The sequence below is a fragment of the Tauraco erythrolophus genome, chromosome 2, assembly GCF_009769465.1.
Source record: "Tauraco erythrolophus isolate bTauEry1 chromosome 2, bTauEry1.pri, whole genome shotgun sequence".
Classification (NCBI taxonomy): domain Eukaryota; kingdom Metazoa; phylum Chordata; class Aves; order Musophagiformes; family Musophagidae; genus Tauraco; species Tauraco erythrolophus.
Genome location: NC_141466.1, coordinates 8,258,147 through 8,279,151, shown reverse-complemented (window position 1 = coordinate 8,279,151; position 21,005 = coordinate 8,258,147). Strand labels below are relative to the sequence as shown.

General features: G+C 39.5%; 1 protein-coding gene across 1 annotated transcript in view; it reads right to left on the bottom strand.

The window, feature by feature from the left end:
• The window catches only part of MOXD1 (monooxygenase DBH like 1), a 53,386-nt gene that overhangs the window by 17,901 nt on the left and 14,480 nt on the right, over positions 1-21,005 (bottom strand). The window contains exons 3-5 of the mRNA XM_086632075.1: positions 20,702-20,869; positions 20,492-20,575; positions 1,083-1,262 (exon numbers count right to left, since the gene is read on the bottom strand). Of these exons, the coding sequence (XP_086488201.1) occupies positions 1,083-1,262; positions 20,492-20,575; positions 20,702-20,869 (432 nt within the window). The remainder of the gene's footprint in view (positions 1-1,082; positions 1,263-20,491; positions 20,576-20,701; positions 20,870-21,005) is intronic.

Below are 21,005 nucleotides of genomic sequence, written 5' to 3'. Positions count from 1 at the left end.
CTCATCCTTGCAAAAGCCTCCATAGCACTTGTCAAATGATAACTTATTTATATGAGGGTTTTTTTATTTCACTTAGATTAAGACAGTTGAAAGTACAAATACTAGGTCAGAGCATAGCTGATGGCGAAAATGCACAAAGCGTACATCAGGGATAATGCTCATAGTGGATTAAACTTCTTTTGATGGGTCCATGTAGCAGCTCTGGCTTCCTCACACTGCAGTAGTAGAAGACAATTTTGGACTGCAGGCTGGCAAATGAAGGTTCCAGAAACTCTCATCACCCTGGTCCTTCTCTGTGCCCACACCATGTTTGTGCGGGCACACAGTGAATGTAGGGGGTAAAGAAGGGGTGGCATTCTTTTGGCAGTAATGTTGCCTTAGTTTAGCTGCAAGCATTAACTGCAGCCTAAATTAACATATGAAATAAGCTGAAAACAGCCTGGGGTCAACATGGCATCAGAGATCCTGTTTTCTGCAGATATGCCCCATTGCCAGGAGCAAAGTGGTCCTTGTGCTGGCTCTGCACTGACACAGGAAAACTCCTACACAGAAATGATGTCTCTTTGGGCTGGGTAGGAAACTTCAGAATGATATGCCTGAACGGGGCAATACTGTAACCAGGTCCTGGTGGGGCACAAAATGAATAAAATCCATGTCTAACTTCTTTAGGAAAATCTTGCCTTCTGCTTTTATGCAGTCACCTACAGAGACTTGCTTTTCTTTTTGTCATTCCCCACAGGTAACAGATATTGGTCGTTGCTGGAGGTAGTGTATTTCCATATCAGATGGGCCAAGCTGATACAGCAACAGACTTCCATGCTCCCAAGCCATCTTTCTTCCTCTAATGCATCAGCCCTCTCTATACTATTTTCATTACTGTTAGCTTGTCACTCAGGATGTTCATTGCATTTCATAAAACAAGAAATTGAGGATTTACTGGTGAGTCATTTAGGGACTGGGATTATGTACCCTTAAAAACAGACAGATAAGTAATCACTAATACACTAGGAAGAAGCTTCATTATGATGCACACCCTCCTAAAGCCCCATTGATGAACCATGCTAGAAAGATGTTCATCCTACCTCTCCTCCAATGGCCCATGCGAAAATGACCGTCTCACATGTAAGAAAAGAGTCTGGCATGTTGGGGTGGTAGCACTCATGCCCGTAGTCCAGCACACTGTCATTCAAATTGCTGCTGCACTGGTAGAGCAGGATATGGTGCACCAGATTCTCATGGCCTTTCTGGATTAATGGCTCAACCTGTCAACGTTAAAATGAAAAAGGAAAAGAAAGAAAACACATCTCAAATGTGACTATTTCAATCCAGGCATGCAGACAGAACTAAAAGTTATAGTGCACTTATACATGGTGCACTTATTTTAAAAGAGGAGACATAACGTTAGATGGTTGTTAGGTTGAGATGGTACTTCAGCACTCTGCAACCTCAAGCATTAAAAACGTCTTTGCCCAAGTGCAGTAATGGGGGACAGGAAGAAAATTCTGTGTCTTAATGAAACAGAATCTGCCATCTGTGTTGTTCTCCCTTCTCCCACTCCAGTCTTACACTGTCACTTGTCTTTCCCCCTGCCCAATCTTGTTTAGCCACGTTCCAGCGTAGAAGAGGGTGTAAACCAGCTTGGTATCTAACACTACAGAACCAGACAACTACTCAGAATGTTTCATCCTTCTTTCTGTCTCTTTTGTACTATTTAAAACTAGAGCTGCCCATAGATTCTGTACATCTAGGGTGGGCCTGGAGGTATATCCCACATTCCTTAGCCGCTCAAGATGGACTTTCAAATTTTTTTGACATCTGCAAGAAATTAGAATTATTTGACGATCTGCTCAGTTGTAAAGAAGTTATTAACGTGAAGTCATTCCTCAGAGGTTGGGTGCTCCAGTTTGTTTGTGGCAGTGAAGAGCTGGAGGGCTCTCAGGGGTGCCTGGGTGCCTCCAGTATAATTTGACCACCAAACTCCAGGGTAGGCTGAAATTGTTTCATTCCCATATAACAGTGTTCGCTCTCTCTATAGATGGATGATGTTAAATTATCTCTGTCAGAGATGACATCCCTGGGGCAAACATGAATACTTTTAAAAAAAAATAACGTTTTTCAGAAAGATCATATAGAAAACAATATTAAAATGAAAGGAGTTTTCCCCTCACTTTTACTTTCAAAGATTGCATCCCATTCTGTCATATCTACCTCCAACTTGAACAAAATAAACATCCAAGTTTTCACAGGAAAAGTTGGCAATGCAACTCTTAAGATGCAGGGTGCCATGCAGTATTGTTTTTAATATTAGAAAAGGGAAAGCATTTTAAACAGGCAAAAAATGTAAATACATCCTAACTTTGCATCATGTGTTTGGCAAGCACATGAACCCCAACTAACAGAGGACCTGAACAGAGCAAGAAAGAACAGTTTATTACCTTATCAAAATATTGTCAGCACAATATTGTTACCAGAAATTTATCTCTCTGCACTTTATTCAAACCACTAAATTAATTACAAAAGAGGAAGGGCAGGAAGAAGCAACCAGAGCCTGTGCATATCAAGACCACCCTCATTGATATAAATCTGCAAAATACCATTGAAGTTGGGCTCTCAAGGGAGTCCAGCTGCTTCTGAGAACCTGCATGTCTGTCCAAGAAGTGCACAACCCAAAACCACCCACTTCACTGCGCTGAGAAGCCAATGGAAGGATGCCAATTTACAGGGATGCACCAAAGTTCTGTTCTGATGGCAAGACTGAAATACTTCACAAGAGATCTTCTATATTGTTCTCAGCAATCACTTTCACTTAGCCTTACCATCATCACAAATTAGTGTACTATGAAAGTAAAAGTATTTTTAAAGGAACTAAGAGTCTGTTTTCCCATCAGATAAGAGTTTATTCCCAGATATATCAGACGGACTGACAAAGATTCAGAATTCCATTTCAGCTTGATGTTGCTTCTTCCCCATGCTCCTTCATATACCTGCGTATTTATCCAAATACTGCAGAACCGAACCACACTCATAATCTAAGGGTTACATAGTGAAATGGTTATAGAAATATTAGCTCTCTAGCTACCAAGGAAAAAAGAGTATTTTTGTTCCAACATGTGATAGTTCTGCCTGCTGCTACAAGATCCCAGCACCTGCTGTGCTTACAATCGCTACTTCAAAACCAACTTCCCCTCGAAACAATGGGACATCACCAAAATTAGAAACTCACATCCTGTCATCAGTTTTTAGTGTTGGTTACCTAAAGAATAACAGCACTTCAAAAAGTAGCCTTGTTCAGCTTCCTTTAGTGAAGAGAAGAAAAAAACTAAAACAAACCCTTAAGCATCTTTCCAATGCATCTTATAGGACAACTTATATTCTTCAGATGCACAAATGAGTAATGAAAAGCAGCACTGAAGCTACAATTTTTATAATTTTTTGTTACAACTTGGTTGAAGAGGTGCCACCTTCCTCTCTCCCCTTTTAAACAAATAGAGAGAAAAATAAACTACTAGGAGCAGTCAATAATCTATTAAAAATCTTAGGAAAATTTCATTAATTACAAATTGTTCATTACCCAGAAATGTATGGAAATATTCTAACGGCCAGCTCCCTAAGGATCACAGTATCGTTTCTGATGGAAACAAGAAAGAGGAGCAGACCCCCTAGACATGTTGGGTTCCCTTTCTCTGGCCCAATGAACAGCTAACTGTATTTACTTACGAGACTAACTTCAGCAGAAAATAATATTAAGAAATATGATTTGATTCTCTATCGTAGTGACGAACTGGAGCAGGGATTTAAACATGACATTCTATATCCCAGGTGAGTGCTGCCCTGGTGACTCAGCCATTTGTTATTCCGGCTTACAGACAAAGTCTGTTGTTTAGGCTGCCTCTCTCTATCCTCCTTCACTTTCCACAAAGAGCATCTGTACAGCTTACTTTGCTCCAAGATGAAGAGAAATTCAAAAATCTCTTTTTTTTTTTTTTTTTTCAAAACAAACCAAATTCTTGTTTTCTGGCCAGCATGATAAACAATGAACAATGACTGAGTTCCTCAAATACAGGGCCAAATTCAGCAAATCACTAATGCATTTAAATGTGCACGTAAATAGTCCCACGTGTAAAATCGGTTGCTAGAGCAGGTATCTACAGTTAAATATCTAGATCAGAGAGGCCTGATTTCCAGAGCACTTGCAGTCCTCATGAATGATAACACAATTTGAAAGGGCTCATCTCCTACAAGAAAGATGGGGAGAGGCTGTTCAGGAGGGCCTGTTGTGATAGGACAAGGGGTAATGGTTTTAAAATAGAGGGAGGTAGATTCAGGTTGGATATTAGGAAAAAATTTTTTACCATGAGAGTTGTAGAACACTGGAACAGGTTGCCCAGAGAGGTGGTGGATGCTCCATCCCTGGAGACGTTCAAGGCCCGGTTGGATGAGGCCCTGAGCAACCAGATCTAGTTGGAGATATCCCTGTTCCTTGCAGGGGGGTTGGACTAGATGACCTTTGAAGGTCCCTTCCAGCCCTAACGATTCTATGATTCTATGATTCTACAAGATTATTCAGATTTTAACAGCTCTTTATCAGTCTTGATCCCTAACTACAGGCATTCATTTTTAAAATATGAACTGTTTAATGCACACATTCAAAGTTTCCAGTTATTTGAATGTTTTAAGCATAAATTTTTTGGTTCTTTGGTAGTCTTTAATCACAAAATCACACAACTGAAAGCTAATCTAAGGTCTACTTTTGCAGGTCTCCGGTCACAGTAATAGTAGACCAACCCTGAAAAGTCACCATGACTGTCTTGTTAATTTGTCTTGGGCAATAAGGCAACTTTTAGTATACTTATGAAAAGACAATCATTTACTGTGGTAAATTAGGGCAAAGGGATGAAATATAGAAAAAAAAATATGTAAATAGGCATAGCACATACTACTCATTAAACTGCAGATTTAAGTGAACAATTAATTTTTATTTAGATTCTTATTTATATATGTGCTTGTTTACTCTGTTCTTGTAGTGCAAGGGGACTCTCAAACGACACTTTTGGCTACCGATAACTGAGTAATTTAGATGAGTTGTAGTGAAAATGGGAGTCTGCTTTTCACTTTCAATAATTACGAGGAAACCTGTGACTTTGAGACATAGTTCCTTTCCTTGCTAATTCCCATCTACCTCTTGTTAGCCGAGGGAGTGAAGAAAGAGGCTGAAAGGAGACTGAAGGGGAATATGCATATAACTACCTAGAATATTATTTTCCCCATTTTACCTCATTCTTTGAGGCTCATCTGAGGCACTTTCACTGTTGCTGAAATGCAAGGAAGACCCGGCTGTCAGGGTTCATCTCCTTGCCATGTCATGAGTAAGCCTGCAGAGTTACTGCACCACTGGGGCACCTCGATGACTTCTTCCCCTGCAGGCAAAGTGCATTTTCTGCTTGACATTTCCTAACTGCCAGAGGCTTGGAGAACAAAAGCCCTATATCCACCCTACATCAAAATGCCGAAAGCATTTGGGACTGCAAAAAATAAGTGCATTCAACAAGACACAGTCTCCCCTGCTTTTCATGAAACCTGTAGAAAGAAGGTTCTGTTTTATTATTCATGATGAGCTACTTTCTACATCCTCTCTACCTTTCTTGAAAGCTTCGGTGAAAGGTCTTTCTAAGAGAGCACACTGACACGTATGAACCCATCGGACTCCCACTATCAGACAGAAAATAATGGACGTACTATAATCCATGAGCTCATCAAATCAGGGTTTCCAAAGAAGTTGGTATTTAAAATACACCGCATTCAAATGCAAAATGAAGACATTGCCTTCTGCAAACAAAAGTATGGCTTATAGTTATGGTGTTTGATTAGCATGAACTGTACTCAGGTAAGCTGAGAGGTTTTACAGAGCTCCTTTCATCAAACTATATCTCTTAGCACTTCTCAAAATACCGACTTGCAAAGAATATAACAAACAATTTTTTCAATTTATTATCAAGTTAGTTAATACAGAGAAGATGTGTTCTTTCCACTTGTTAATTTAACAGAAGCCCTATTCTAGTCAACAGGCTAGCATCACCTGAACAAAGAAAATCCTTACATCCGCCAAGGCCAGGTTACTCATCTTCAGTTTTTCTTCTTCTCTTCTCTATTTGCTATTACCCCTTTACCTACTGCACAAACTGAACTCATCATGTGTCTTTGTTTCTTAAAAAAACAAGCCAAAGTTGTAACATAATAGAGTCTTGCATCTCATGCTGCTGATAAGCAGGGTCAAGATACTAGTGTACAATGTATTAAACAGGATGAAAATGCAAACCGCTCAAATGGTCCAAGAAGTCAGATTCCCTACATGGGAAAAATATCTCCAGAAACCTCGAAGTCTTTCTTGGTTACTCTTGTTTTTCTCTCATTTTATTTCCTTCGTTCTTGATGTTAACATCAAAGAAAATATGGTTTGCTCTTCATGCTTGTTTGTGCGAATGATGAAATTTAGTAAACTATATCCATAATCTCCCTATAGTGTCCCTTTTAGACAATATAGCCCACTGAACTTCAGAAAACAAAACGCTGAATTTATTTTTATGTATGAAAATGGCAGCAGGTTTTTTATCTGGTTGCAGTGATGCTTCTACACTGAAACATGAATGAAAACTATTATTTTATTTTTTCTGGCTCAAAAGCTAGCTTCAACTTAATCTTACATTTTAAAGGCACTATGGGATGGTATATTGCCAAAAAAATTACTCTGAATAAGGCCACAGCCTTACACAACACCTCATATATGTAGCCAGTGGTGTCATAGGAAAAAACCATTATTCTCTAATCTCAAAATGGAAAGCAAAACTTTGACATAAGATTTTGTCCTGGCACTGCTGCATCTAAGCGAGTTTCTAGCATATGGTTGGTTTATTTATTTGAGTTTGCTATGACTCTGATTAACTCAGACCAAAACATGATGGTTGTGAAACTGAGTATTGGCTGAGTTTATATGAGAGAAATTTTGTAGCAGAAGATCAAGTTTTAGGCTGCTTCCTATACTCATCCTGGGGAAGAACTATTACCTTCTTACTGATTACTCTGGTCTTTGTACTTCTTTTACAAATATGTACCATGTACATATATTGAAATATTTGTCTGCCTTAGAAAAGTTCTTCAAAGCTAGACACCGTATCTTCTTTTCTGATTTTTTTTTTTTTTTTTTGCTTTTCACAAGTGTAGTTGTGGAATGAACAAATATTTATCTAAAACATCTCCTTTAAGGTTTTAGATTTTTCTTCAGAAAAGCAAATACTTAGTATACTTGGCTTAATGCAGTTGGGTCTTTTTCAGTAAAAAACTCTACATATTCCAGCAAAAAAAAATCAATAATAATAGGGTTTTATTTTCATCTAAATGTTCTGAAATAAAAACAGTAGTCATTTTCTGCCTAACATTGCTTCTTGCACATAATCCAGAGGTATGCTGAGCAAAAACCCAAGAGCTGGAAACATGCCTCTGAGCTGGGGTAGATGTTTAAGTCCATGACTGCAGGGTAGATCAGAATTTTAACCCTAACAACATAACAGCTATCTCATGTCAGGAGAAAAGCCTGCCCGGGCCAGCATCACATCTGGGACACTAATCTGCTGCAGACTTTCAGCTCAGAGTTCAGGCATCCCAGGGTCAGGCAGGGACCACCCTCCCAGTGGTCCCACCCCACCCCATCTGTCAGAAATCATTAAATTAATGCCATAGAACAGTTAGGGCTGAAAGAGATACCTCCAATGCTCAAGCAATGCTCAAGTGGCTGCAGTCTAGCATGGACTAGCTGCCCGTCATCTTTCCTGAGATCACCTGTATCTTTTGCATGTACACAGCTAAGTGCCCATTTCTGTTTTTTTCACAGTACAATCCAAGTCCTAAACTCAGTCTTCATTAGTAACAAAGCCCTTTAAACCGTTCTCTGTCTCAAGTGCTTCTGAGTTTACACTGTGCTGCTTACTTGGCAAGGTTGTACTTTGGTGAGCGAATTGCAGGAGGCAGAGCAAAGCCCCTGGTTTTGGTCCGCTGATAGTCACCTATCCACAACAGGGAGCATGACTGCTTAGCTTGAATTGTCCTTCAAACGTAAAAATATTCATCCAAATTATTTTCATACACATTTTTCAAATCTTCCAGCTGAAGGAAAATATAACCTGGGTAGTTAGTGACATATCTTTGTTCTTGTATTTTAATATAGAAGAGATGGAGAGGAGAAAAAGGCCGAGACAACAGCAACCATCCCCACCTCCAACCTCGTAATATGATTAGGTAAGGTTTCCTTGGAGGATGGAAACTTTTCAGACCAAAAATAGAGATTCCATACAACTGAAAGTATTTAAATTTGTCCTTAATGTGCGTGGAGGGTTTTTTTTTTCCCAAGTGAGATTCAAATACAGGACATAAACCCAAGCTGAAATAACAGTGCTGGCTTGATTATTTATTTATTTAAGCTATATTGTTGGCATTTGGGTTTAACTGGTTTGGGGTATACTTCAAAACACATAACAAAGATTCTAACATCACTGTGGAGAAAAGCCCTTACCACATGAATGGAAAACCTTATTCAAAGCACAGATATTTAACATCTTTGTTGGAGACATGGACAGTGGAATTGAGTGCACGCTCAGCAAGTTTGCAGATGACACCAAGTTGTGTGGTGTTGTGGACATGCTGGAGGGAAGGGATGCCATCCAGAGGGACCTTGACAGGCTGGAGAGGTGGGCCTGTGAGAACCTCATGAAGTTCAACAAGGCCAAGTGCAAGGTCCTGCACATGGGTCGGGGCAATCCCATGCACAAGTACAGGCTGGGCGGAGAATGGGTTGAGAGCAGCCCTGAGGAAAAGGACTTGGGAGTGATGGTCGATGAGAAGATCAACATGAGCCGGCAATGTGCGCTGGCAGCCCAGAAAGCCAACCGTATCCTGGGCTGCATCAAAAGAAGCGTGGCCAGCAGGTCGAGGGAGGTGATTCTGCCCCTCTACTCAACTCTCGTGAGACCCTACCTGGAATATTGTGTTCAGCTCTGGAGTCCCCAACACAAGAAGGACATGGAGCTGCTGGAACGAGTCCAGAGGAGGGCCACGAAGATGATCTGAGGACTGGAGCACCTCTGCTATGAAGACAGGGTGAGAGAGTTGGGGCTGTTCAGCCTGGAGAAGAGAAGGCTCCGGGGTGATCTTATAGCAGCTTTCCAATACCTAAAGGGGGCCTACAGGAAAGCTGGGGAGGGACTTTTTACAAGGGCGTGTAGTGATAGGACAAGGGGCAATGGATTTAAACTGAAAGAGGGCAGATTTAGTTTAGATATAAGAAAGAAATTTTTCACTCAGAGGGTGATGAGGCACTGGAACAGGTTGCCCAGAGAAGTTGTGGATGCCCCATCCCTGGAAGTGTTCAAGGCCAGGTTGGATGAGGCTTTGGGCAACCTGGTGTAGTGGAGGATTTCCCTGCCCATGGCAGGGGGGTTGCAACTAGATGATCTTTAAGGTCCCTTCCAACCCTAACCATTGTATGATTCTATGATTCTATATTTCGTGTTCTTGGTGTAAAGAAGAAAGGATTTGTTTACCCAGTGACTATGTTGTTCAATGAAGACTTTTATTGAAGTTTTATTAGTGTACTGCATTAAGAAGTAATTATCATGCCTCTGTTTTTAAGCTGCAGAATTTTTATTGGAAAAGAATATGTACTTTCAGGTAAAAGTTACTGTTGCTGTGCTGTTAGCTTGGACAGGAGGTTGTATCTTTAAATTCGCACAAATCCTCCCATCCCCACATACTATTCTGATTATGAAATGCTAATGATTCTGCTGCACGCCGAGACTTTCTATAGGTCAGTGTGCAGAATAAATCAAATATTTTAATTAGGAAAGAGGAATCAAACAACACAATAACCAATAAAACTAAACATTTTAGAATAAGAACTATAGATGGGTTTAGGGTTTCGGGTTCTCTCTGGCACCAAGTCCATTCCTAAGTTCTTATTCCTAATTAATTGCCTGGAAATCCACCACTCATCAAGACTTTCAGACTTTAAAGGCATGCAGTAATTCAGACTAAAGAAGTATACCTCAAAGGAACATTCATAAAACTTTGTTTCTGCCTGAGGTATGTCTGAAGATTTAAGATAACGCATTTAGTAACAGTTAGAAAGTATAACCCTGAGGAGCAATCTGATAAAGCACTCAGGTCAAGAAAAAACATGTTTTGTTCAGTTATGCTTCCTGGCCATACACTCACTGCACTCCTAAGCAGCAGAAACACAGGCAGAGTGGTTGCAGTATTCAGTACAGTCATAGTCTCCCAGCACAGCTGACACACACCAAGGAGAATTAACCGGCAATTAATCAGTAATATCATTACTTTCTTGTGAAAGCAATATCATAATAAAGTAATATGTAACCAAATATGTCTCAGATCTAAAGCCAAAATGGATAGTCTATGAAGAGTTTATATTTATTCAAGAGGAACATATAATTTGAAGAGTACAAATAATAAAGTCAGTGAAGATAGTTCCTTTTGTTCATGAAATCACCATTCATGCACAGCAATGTTAATTTCTTTGAGATGGCAATGGAAGAGGTTTTAATTCTATCATACGACTGCAAAGTGTTCCCTTCCAATCCTGTAGCTTAATAACACTATACTTTTTCTCCTCCTGCTAGGGAGTGAACATTAGGCTGCCCAGGGAGGTGGCTGAGTCCCCATCCCTGGATGTGTTTAAGCAAAGGGTGGATGATCTACTTACGGATATGGTTTAATGGGGATTAGGGACGGTTGGACTCGATGATCTCTAAGGTCTTTTCCAACCTAGAAATCTATGAAATCTATGATATGCAGCTTTACTTGAAGACAGAGCGTGTGAGAATTTACAGGGTGTCCGTTTCTTGTTTTACACATACTGGAGTGTACTGCTAGGAAATACATTTTCTGACAAGGAAATGCTGATCTCTGTGGAGGACTGCCAAAAGGGAACACATACGAGAAAGGCATTAAGTATTCGAATTCTGAGCTTCTACTGGAGTCGCCAATCTGCATGTTCTGGCACCTAAAGTTTGCTGAAGGGAAAGCGTGGGATAAAATAAGCACAAGTGTCACGACTTTGACATGACACAGCTTCCTGGGTCAGCAGAACAAACCTGGGGAACTGTTGTTCATAACCCTCTAAAAATTTATACTTATAGGGTTAACATACAAGCATGAGATGGTTTACAAAATGTGTGCAGTTAGGTAATGTCTACATTTAGTACTACGATTTTCACATTTTCTCACCCTGAACCTGATCCTGAGTCCCTTATGTAAGGTTCCAACACCCCTCAACAGCACCCACGAAGTCACACAAGGGCCGTTTTCAGATGACATGGTTCTTTCGAAGTCACTTGAGAATACTGTATTAAAATTACACTATATTAATTCTCTAGAAACCAAAACTGTAACTGGCACTTCCTAAAACGGAAAGACACAGCTCCAGTCCAAGCAACTTGGAGTAATGGAAAGGTCACTGAAATGAGAGGATGGAGAAAGGAGACTGAAGAGCATTAGTTTGCAGTCTCATCAAGTTAGGGTGTTTTGAGGTTGGTTCTTCATTTTAGAATCATAGAATGGTTAGGGTTGGAAGGGACCTCAAAGATCATCTAGTTCCAACCCCCCTGCCATGGGCAGGGAAATCCTCCACTACACCAGGTTGCCCAAAGCCTCATCCAACCTGGCCTTAAACACCTCCAGGGATGGGGCAGCCACAACTTCTCTGGGCAACCTGTTCCAGTACCTCACCACCCTCAATGTAAAGAATTTCTTTCTTATATCTAACCTAAATCTGCCCTCTTTCAGCCCCTTGTCCTATCACTACACACCCTTGTAAAAAGTCCCTCTCCAGCTTTCCTGTAGGCCCCCTTTAGGTACTGGAAGGCTGCAATAAGATCACCCTGGAGCCTTCTCTTCATTTTTCATACCAGGTAAAACTTCACTTTAGTCTTAGTGCAAAGAGAAACTATTCACCATTTACCTGTGGTTCAGTTGTCATCTGTGTGGATTTTGATATTATGTATGCTATGTGTGGTCGTGGTGGAGTAGCATTGTCTGACTATTGTCTGTCTATTTTTCCACTGTTATTAACGTTGTTTCTTTCTATTTTACCCCAGGAGTCAGTGAATCTACACTCTGGACATAGCTACGACAGCTGTGCATTGCAAGTGGAAGCAGAGATGGAGAGGGTGTCACAACATTATTCTCTGAAAACTAACCCCAGTAGATAACACTGGGGTTGCAGAGTGAGAGGTCGGTACAGCAGACAAACTCTTTAAACAGTTAGATCGGAAATGAAATTTCTTGTCTATAGAAATGACATTGGAGCTATTAAATGTGGCCCTATAGAAAATTCGCTTGAGATGCTACTATGTGACTTGTCTCAATTAGAAAGTTGATCTCAAGAAGCAATGCCAAGAAGCCAATAGGGCCAAGGTAGATCTGTTCTGTGACCCATTCAGACACTCGCTTCGCAATGTGCAAGTCCCATCAAGTCAGATTTTACTATCTATGAACCTGCTGTTCTGGTATTTGCACAAAAGATGGTTTATAATCACTCATTTAAGACCAAATTTTACTCTGAAATCTTTTATTGCTTGCTATGATAAGTATGGATCGGTTAACTGCAGACAAGTCCTAGACAAGATTTTCTTGGTTTTTTCAGTGCAGTACCTAATCACAGGCTTACTCTAAAACCATACACAAAGCTAAGAATGAGGAAGAAGAAATGAAGACATGGTATGACACAAAATGGAGTCAAACAATAGCAGTCCTCTCCTGAAAATCACCCCACAAAGACCTCAGAACAGAGAGGTGAAGCTCAGAGAGTTTCAGAAAATTGTGGCCTCCGCTTCTCCATGCTCACAGCTGGTCATATTTTCAGGTAAGGCTCCTTTAATCTAACACTCGTGTGTAACAAGAACTTACAGAAATTCTGACTTTCATTTAACCAGAGAATCACATAAAATATATTTTTTCCAATCACATGCTGGCATAGTCAATACATTGCCATAATGAATGGATGTTGTTTTAATTAAAAAAAAGAAAAATCAAAGAAATTGTATTAAATTAACTAGATGTTCAAGTTTGCTAATGACAGAAATGAAATAGATTATTTTTGCATACCAAGTATGGAATAACTAATGCAGCAACAGTTGCACAGTTTAAGTATTCTTATTGTAAAGATATACCAGGGGAACGAAAGAAGACTACCGCAAAATCAGAATACGTTCCACTAAGAAATATGAAGTTTGGTGTGACAGTAAAATCTGTGGTCATATGTGGTTTCATCTTTGATCACAGAATGAAATAATTTATGAAATAATTTTACATATGAATTATTTTAGCAGAATACGAGAGAAGACAGTATTTCTGTTACTTCCTGAGATTGTTGCTTGGGAATCTTTTAATTTCCAGTTCAGTTATATGATCCTTTACCACTGCAAAGCCTAATGGGCCAATTCAGAGTTATCACTTGCTAGAGTTATCACATTTAGCAAAACGTAAAAGTTCAAGTCAGAGAACAACAAGCAGTTACTGTCTGGTATCACTCAAGTTAAAAATCAGTGCCCTCATTTAGGCACCGAAGGCCACTGGCTGCCCTTCTGGATTTCAATCAATCAGTCTCTTAAACTGGGGTCCCTTTGTGTTTTCACACTGGGGTCTTTGGTATTACTAAAGCATTCCACTGTCAAAAACCAGAGTTACCCATGGCAACAAGTTTTTTTTTGAGTTTTTACTTCCTTATCAGAGATTGCTCTGAAACTGAACACGAAGATTGACTGGCAGCTGCTGGTGTGCTCTAATACAGGCCTTTCTTTAATTGAAAAGAGGCTCCCTTTTCCAAGGAGAACAACAATGGAAACATTGGTGCTTATATAAAAATATGCCCAATGTAATGCCTCTCAGATAATGCTAAATAATTAAGTTTTTTCTGGTGTTATACTTGGCCTGTTTTCACTAGCCACATCCTAAGATAAGTGTCAAAATTTACATAGGGTTATGGTTGAGAAAAATCCATTTTTCCTAAAGGTAAATTTAAAATAGAAAGTTTTATTTTGCAATTTTGAATACTGTCACAATCTCTTCTGTCTCCTGACCATTTTGGTGGGACACGCATCCCCTGATTCATTCATCTGAGAGCTACATATCTCATACAGGCTGGTTATCCGGGTTCTCTTTTCACTTAATGGAGAGAGAGATGGAACCATACAAGGAATGCTAGAGTTCATGCATTTCACACACCTCCTCTAGGATTATACAAACAGCTATTTTTACCACTGTAAGGTCATTTAAGCAGCTGGGTCAGACCTGTAGACAAGTCAAGTTAGATGAGAGGAAGCCCATCTTCACAGTTGGAAACATACTGTATTCAATAAGTTACCTGAATGTAATTTAGTGTGCATGAGGTTGTACTTAAGAGATACTGAATTTTGATCACATATTCTACTCCCCAGCATGGGACTTCTCTCCCATTTCAGCAGCACTGAACCTGTTCACTCCATTCTCATAAGCAGGTTCAAATAATGCACACGGAAGGAATGCTTTATACAGGCATCCGAACGATTCAGAGGTTACAAAGTGCAACCTACCATCCTCCTTTCCAACACCAAATGCCCTCTAAAACTGGGTGTCCCATTAAAAATGTCCTTTTACAGAACCTGAAGTAATTTACCCTCTTGAGCACAGTCGCATCGCAGCCTTTCAGCTAGTATTTGTCAGACTACACTAGTTTCAAAAAAAACCCAGAAAGTTTGAAACTATAGGAAAATGAGTGATTCTTAGAGAAAAGACATGTAGAAACAGCTAAATGACTCTCCTACCCAACTGTATTTGTTATTTTACATAAACTGTTTTTCCTGCTCTTAATAGTGAATTTCAATGTCTGACATGTTTTTGTCTATGGGATTATCACTACTGAAGCCCGAGAAGCTACTTTCCCTGAGGAAAACACGGTATATTTCAAAGAAATTAAGAAAATAAAGAGGGAAAATTTATGGAGTGTTGAAACTAGCACAGACATGTTATACACTGAAACCGAAAAGCTTCACGCAAATTGATTATGGCACATCTGGCATGTAGAATATACATACCATTCCTTCACCAGTAAATACTGTACATTTTCAGAAGTTTACACACAGTATTAAACAATTTGTCAGGAGCAGTGAGAGACCACAGGTATAGAGAATCTAGAGACAGTAGAGGAAATACTGGATTTTAAGGTTTTCTAACTGTGGCGAAAAAAAACCAATGGAACTCATGGGACATCTGCAGTTAATGTGAAAGTAATTAAAGTAATGAATCTTTAGCAGGTGTAGTTACATTAATAAGCAATCCAATTAAATTAAACAAACAGAAGACATGGAGTATTGAAAGCTAAGCTAAAGAGATTAATAAAAATGCTGTATCTGTAGAACTACAAGTAGAAAGAAGAGTAAAAACAAGCTTTGAAAATACAACAAAAGCTGTATTTGTCAAAATATAGGGAAGCACTTCTCATGAATGCGTAAAAAATTTTTACTTTCATGCTGCCAATAAACATCTGCATGATACTAGCTCACGGTAAGCAAAAAATAAATTCAGCAAATAGGTAGAAAAAAATAACCAGAAACAAATAGTCTTACAAACTGTCAAAATAAAGACATGTCAGCACACACTTATCCACGCACAGCGAAAATCATGAAAATCAGACATCTCGATGGTACAAGAATTAAAGGATCTCAGAAGCTCCAGTGTGCTGCCACTGAATAACTATTTTTTTTAAACCAAAAAAGCAATGAGAAAGAGATTTTTAAGACGGGCTATTTACAAGAGGAGGGGTGCTGCACAGACTGCCTTTCGGTGCGGGCTCCGGTGGGCGAGCCCCTCTCCCTCTGCAAGCCCCCGCTCCCAGCCCCAGGGTGGCAGCGACTGCCTGCAAGGGCTCTCCGCACCCAAGGAGATGCCCTTGGCGTGGCTTCGGCAGGGAGACAGAAACCTTTTCGTGCACAGTTCGGTGCGTGGACGTGCCTGTGCTCTACCACCAGGTTCCTCCTTCCCTCTGAGAGGTCCCATTGGAGCAGAGGTCCTTTGCCAAGTGCAATCGGTGAAACCAGAGGACTTTCTTTAGGGATGCGATTAAAAGGCATGTTCAGGACCAGTCAGAATAACGACATTTACAGAGCACTGCGAAAATCGCAGCAAGAAATAACCTTAAACCCATCTCCGGAAAGCCTGGGCTAATAAATGGAATGCTTCTTTTTCTAAGGAAGCTACTTCTGAGAAAGCTCCCGGCTAACTTCCCTCTGTGAGAAACGTAAAAATCCCTGTAGGGTAGTAAGCCTGAGGCACACACCGCAGCCTGAAGCTCAAAGCAGCAGAACAGGCCAATGCACATGTAGCTGCAGGAGGATTTTACAGGCAGGCAGCAGTGAGTGCTCTCCCACACAGAGCGGCCAGGGTCCACCGCTCCGGGACCACTGCGGATCCATCCTGCAAACAGCTGACTTGAAGAAAGATGGTTGCCCTCTGTTACCTCCAAGCAATCCCTTTCATCTGTTCTGCATATTGCTGTTTTCAAAACTGATCTATTACTTTCATAAATGGTTCTGCTAACAAAAAACACGTAGGAGGGAAAACCTGTAGAAGTTTAACAAATTTTCGAGCTGTCACTGTGCAGCCAGGTAGGCTGCTGTAAGCTGAGGAGTGATGCATTCCTTCAGAGTCACAAAACCAGTTCAGTGCCTGGTATTGGTTGTAGTCTGGCTAACTCTTATCGCAGTTATGCCTAGCTATTGAGAAACCATCTTACTTTGTTTTATTTCTTAGCAGGCATAATGTTGTTATGAGTTATCACTCCAGGAGTTCCTAGAGGCATCAGGGAAGATCTCGTAACAGAAGGCATTGCAGAGACATGTAGGAAGACACAATCTCTTCCCTAGGGAAGAAGTTGCAAGAGATATGAAACAAAGGAAGATTAACCAGAGAAGTCCTAACCCTGGCTGAGTGCCCCGTTATCGCAGTGAAGCTCTGTTCTCCATTGGTGAGCGTAGCGTAAGGAGAAACTATTTATCCATGTCCTTATTCTACCTATGAGACGAACACAAGATTGCAATCTTATCTCTTGCATAATTTACCTGTCATGTAGTGCAGCCTGATCAAGAACAGTCAATGAAAATATGCTGGTTCTCATTACCTGAGGTTCTTGGAAAGCAGCATTAATGTTATGTAAAGAGAAAGAAAAGACATAAGATCTCACATAATTTACCTTTGACTGATTTTGAGATCTCTTTTGCTAGTTATTTCTTTACTTTGTGCTAAGAGAAAAATCCAGAGCTTCCAATCGCTCCCCAGACAAGCCTTTCAATTCACTTCAGATCGACAGCTCACTCGTGTGAGCAATCGGGTGGAGGACTGTGCCTGAGCTACCCAGAAGGTAAAGGCAGTATATTGGGACATCTGCAAAATAGCTTCCCGTCATCCAGAGAGTCATTCAGTTTGGTGGACTATTTTTCCATGAGAAAAAAAAAGCACAAAGGAGGAAAAGGATGTGGTCCTGACATCTATATTATCCAGCATCAGAAATGTTTTATTTGTACAAGCGCTGGTCTGGTCCTATGGACTGACAGCCTATTTCCACCCAGGGGATTTCTGTTGTGCTCCTGATGCACACCCTCCTGTTGAGTTTCATCCAAAGGGATGCAGTTCACAAGCTCCATGACTGCTCCATGGCAGTAACCACACCGAAGTAAGCAAGAATAATTTGAAGATTTGCTTCAAAAGCGTACTTCTCTTCCAAACTGAAACACGACTGTAGATGCACCCTAAGTCCAAGTTTTATCACTTACTCAGTTGCTGCACAACTAGATTGTACTTACAAAATACATTTGTAAATGCTTTAAATATGTTCTGCTTGACAGCATATAGGTACTCTTTTTTAAAATAATGCATGGTCAATGGAAGGTAAAAAATCCTTTTTAATTCAGAATCTGGATTCAGAATCTGGCATTCGTTAATCAGAGATGATTAACTCAGCCTCTGTGTTTAATGACAAGCCTCATTTTTTCTCAGACAGTTTATTTCATTAAAATATTGTGGTTTTCCTAATGAAACTGATCTTTTAAGAAATACATTACTATAAAATGCTTAGAGCAGTTTTCAAGAAGAAAGGAATGACAGAGAACAGCTGAACAGTATGAAAAAAAAATTCTTATTGTGGCTGTTGCACCTACTTGAGACACCAGATCACCAGCAGATTTACATATACACACAGCTAAGTGCACACTTCCACAGTATTGATCGTACACATCATCCAACAAGAATGACAGAATCATAGAATCTACACTTCAGTTCCCCACAAAATCATACATAAGGATAGAAATAGACAAAGTCAGCTTATATGTACAGTACTTAAGTAGACTGAATAATACTTGAGACAAATTCTAGCATTTTGTCAATGTTTTTTTTTCTGTCTGTAAAAATGAGATGTGTAGGTTTGTATGAAAATGATGCTACAGAAGGAATCCACAATCAACCTCTAAGTAAGTATTTAACTAACACAGACAGTTTGATCAGGCCAAATAATTCATCTATCCTCCTCTTTGTGAAATTCAGTCTTTGTTTGCATAGATAATATCCTCCTGAGTAGTCATAAGCCCCATCCTTTGTGTATCAGTAGGCTTTAGGAAATGTTGAATCAGTTTGCAAGAGTGCATAGATACAATTCCACAGAAACCCTCTAAATGTCATCTACAAAAGTCACACATATGCAAATGCAAGTTATTCCCCTGAAAAGAAATTCTAAGGAAGTGTTTCTACACAGTTCTTCTCTTTCTGTACTCATTTTTCTCTCTCTAATCATTTTTTTATGGCAAGATGAAATTTGCTTTTCTGAAGGTGGAAAATCACTGAGGATTCTACTTCAGTTTTTAACTTTATAAAAAAAGAAATAAATTGCTGATTTCAAAATGTAATTTCTAAAATTACAATATTCTTCATCATCAAAAAAAATAAAGATTATAAAACTATTCAGAAAAATCAGTCAATGTATTTCTGAGCTAAAGTCATGTTTTAGCTTCAACCAATCACATTTAAAAAAAAAAAATGTGTAACTATATGTGCCATTAGGCAAAACATTTAAAAAATAAATTCGGAAAATATAAATAATAAACAGCTCCAGAGAACTTTGTAGCAGAACAGCATGTATCTATCTACAACTTGCACTAAACTTAACATGGAAAGCATGATTCTGATACTACCTTTCTGAAGCTCTCTCATTTGAAAGCAGAAAGACAGGAATCCTGACACATATGCCATATTACAAGTAAATTCTGCTTTTCATACAGATCTGTGAAAGTAACTGCCACAAATTTCAAATGTGATTAAAGATCAAGTACCTGAATGCAGAAATTTGCCCCTTGCAATGCTTCTTTCTGATAAAGTGCAGAAAACCACAGTATTTCATAACAACTGTATGTATTTCTCAGACATATAGTGGAGATCACATCTCTGAGCTAATTTGAAACTTCAGTCTTACTGAATACATTGGAGAAATATGACTGATAATAATAAAAAAATAAGGAATAGAATTGTATACTTAAAAGCATTAATAGATTGAAAGATGAAAACAAGGGCCAGAGCTATCTCATGGTGCTATCTTAAGCAGACTAAAGTAATAATAATAAGTTATTCTTTTAGGAGGTCTTCAGTATATCGCTCATGGGAAGGAGTGTGAGAATCATCTCTCTCCCAGCACTCTTAGGCTTTCGGTTCCAAATTGAAAGAAAGTTAGAAAATGTACTATAGAAAAACATGTTTCTGCATATGTTTTTGAAATCATCTTGGATCCTGCTGAACTCTGTGTAGATGTTTACACATTTTCATTAATTTTTAAACCACAACATTAATCTTTTTTTTTCATAATATTTGGTTTTTACATGGATGAAGATAGTGGAGTCTGTGCTCGTGTGATGCAACGTGGCATAAGTCCACTGTGGCCATCGCAAGAGAGGTGATTTGGATCAGATAAAAACTTGGCCCTTTACTCCAACTAAATTCACCGTTTAATTATTTCTTAATATAAAATTACTCTCCATGAAAAGAAACTCATGACATTCTTATATAAAAGTAGAAACTTGATGGAACATGCTTTTAGACAATTTTATTTAGTCTTTGCCAAAAATGTTTATGAACAGAAATAATTTTCAACCTCATTTTCTTAACAGAGAGAGAGGGTGTAGGGGCAGAGAAAGAAAGGGGCTCCGTCACCGTGCATGCCAGTTGCCAGGGCACACCAGAATCAGGTCATGGGCACACATACACACACACTTGACCCATTTTTGTGAAGACAGACACGAGGTCTTGTTTTCACTCCAGTAAACAGTGAAACAAATTTTGAAAGTGCAAGAATAGATTTGAGGAGTAATCATTATCTGAGCTCCTCTAAACTCGCGCAGTCAGCAACACTCACCTTTGTCACATGATGCTTTTCATGTTGTACAGGAATCTTAAACATTTGGCACCAATATGTTGTATCCTTGTCTGGTACAGGCACCTGTCTTAATAAAAAGGGCAAGAACACAATATTATAAAAGTCAGATTATCCTGCCGCGTGAGCCCAAAATTTTGGCTGTCACCTTGTCCCCATCTCCACATAAACCCAAAACCCAGATGAACTTACGTCTTTGTTTCTCAAGTCAAAGTATGGCAACGAGGCAGATGAGACTTCTTCTTTCTCAGGATTCAGTAAACGTAGACTCTTTGTACCACGATTAGACCCGTGGTAATTTTGACCTGCTTCTCCCATGTCTTTGTGGTGGTAGGCCCATATTACCCGCACTGTGCTCTCCTGAAAAAAATAAAACAACCAAAAAACCCATAAGGAATAGGAACAAGATCTTCCTTGTATAGTTCACATAACTCGGTATGACGTAGGTGGTGTTGTATCTGATCACTGACCATGTATACCAGAAGAGCAGTCATCT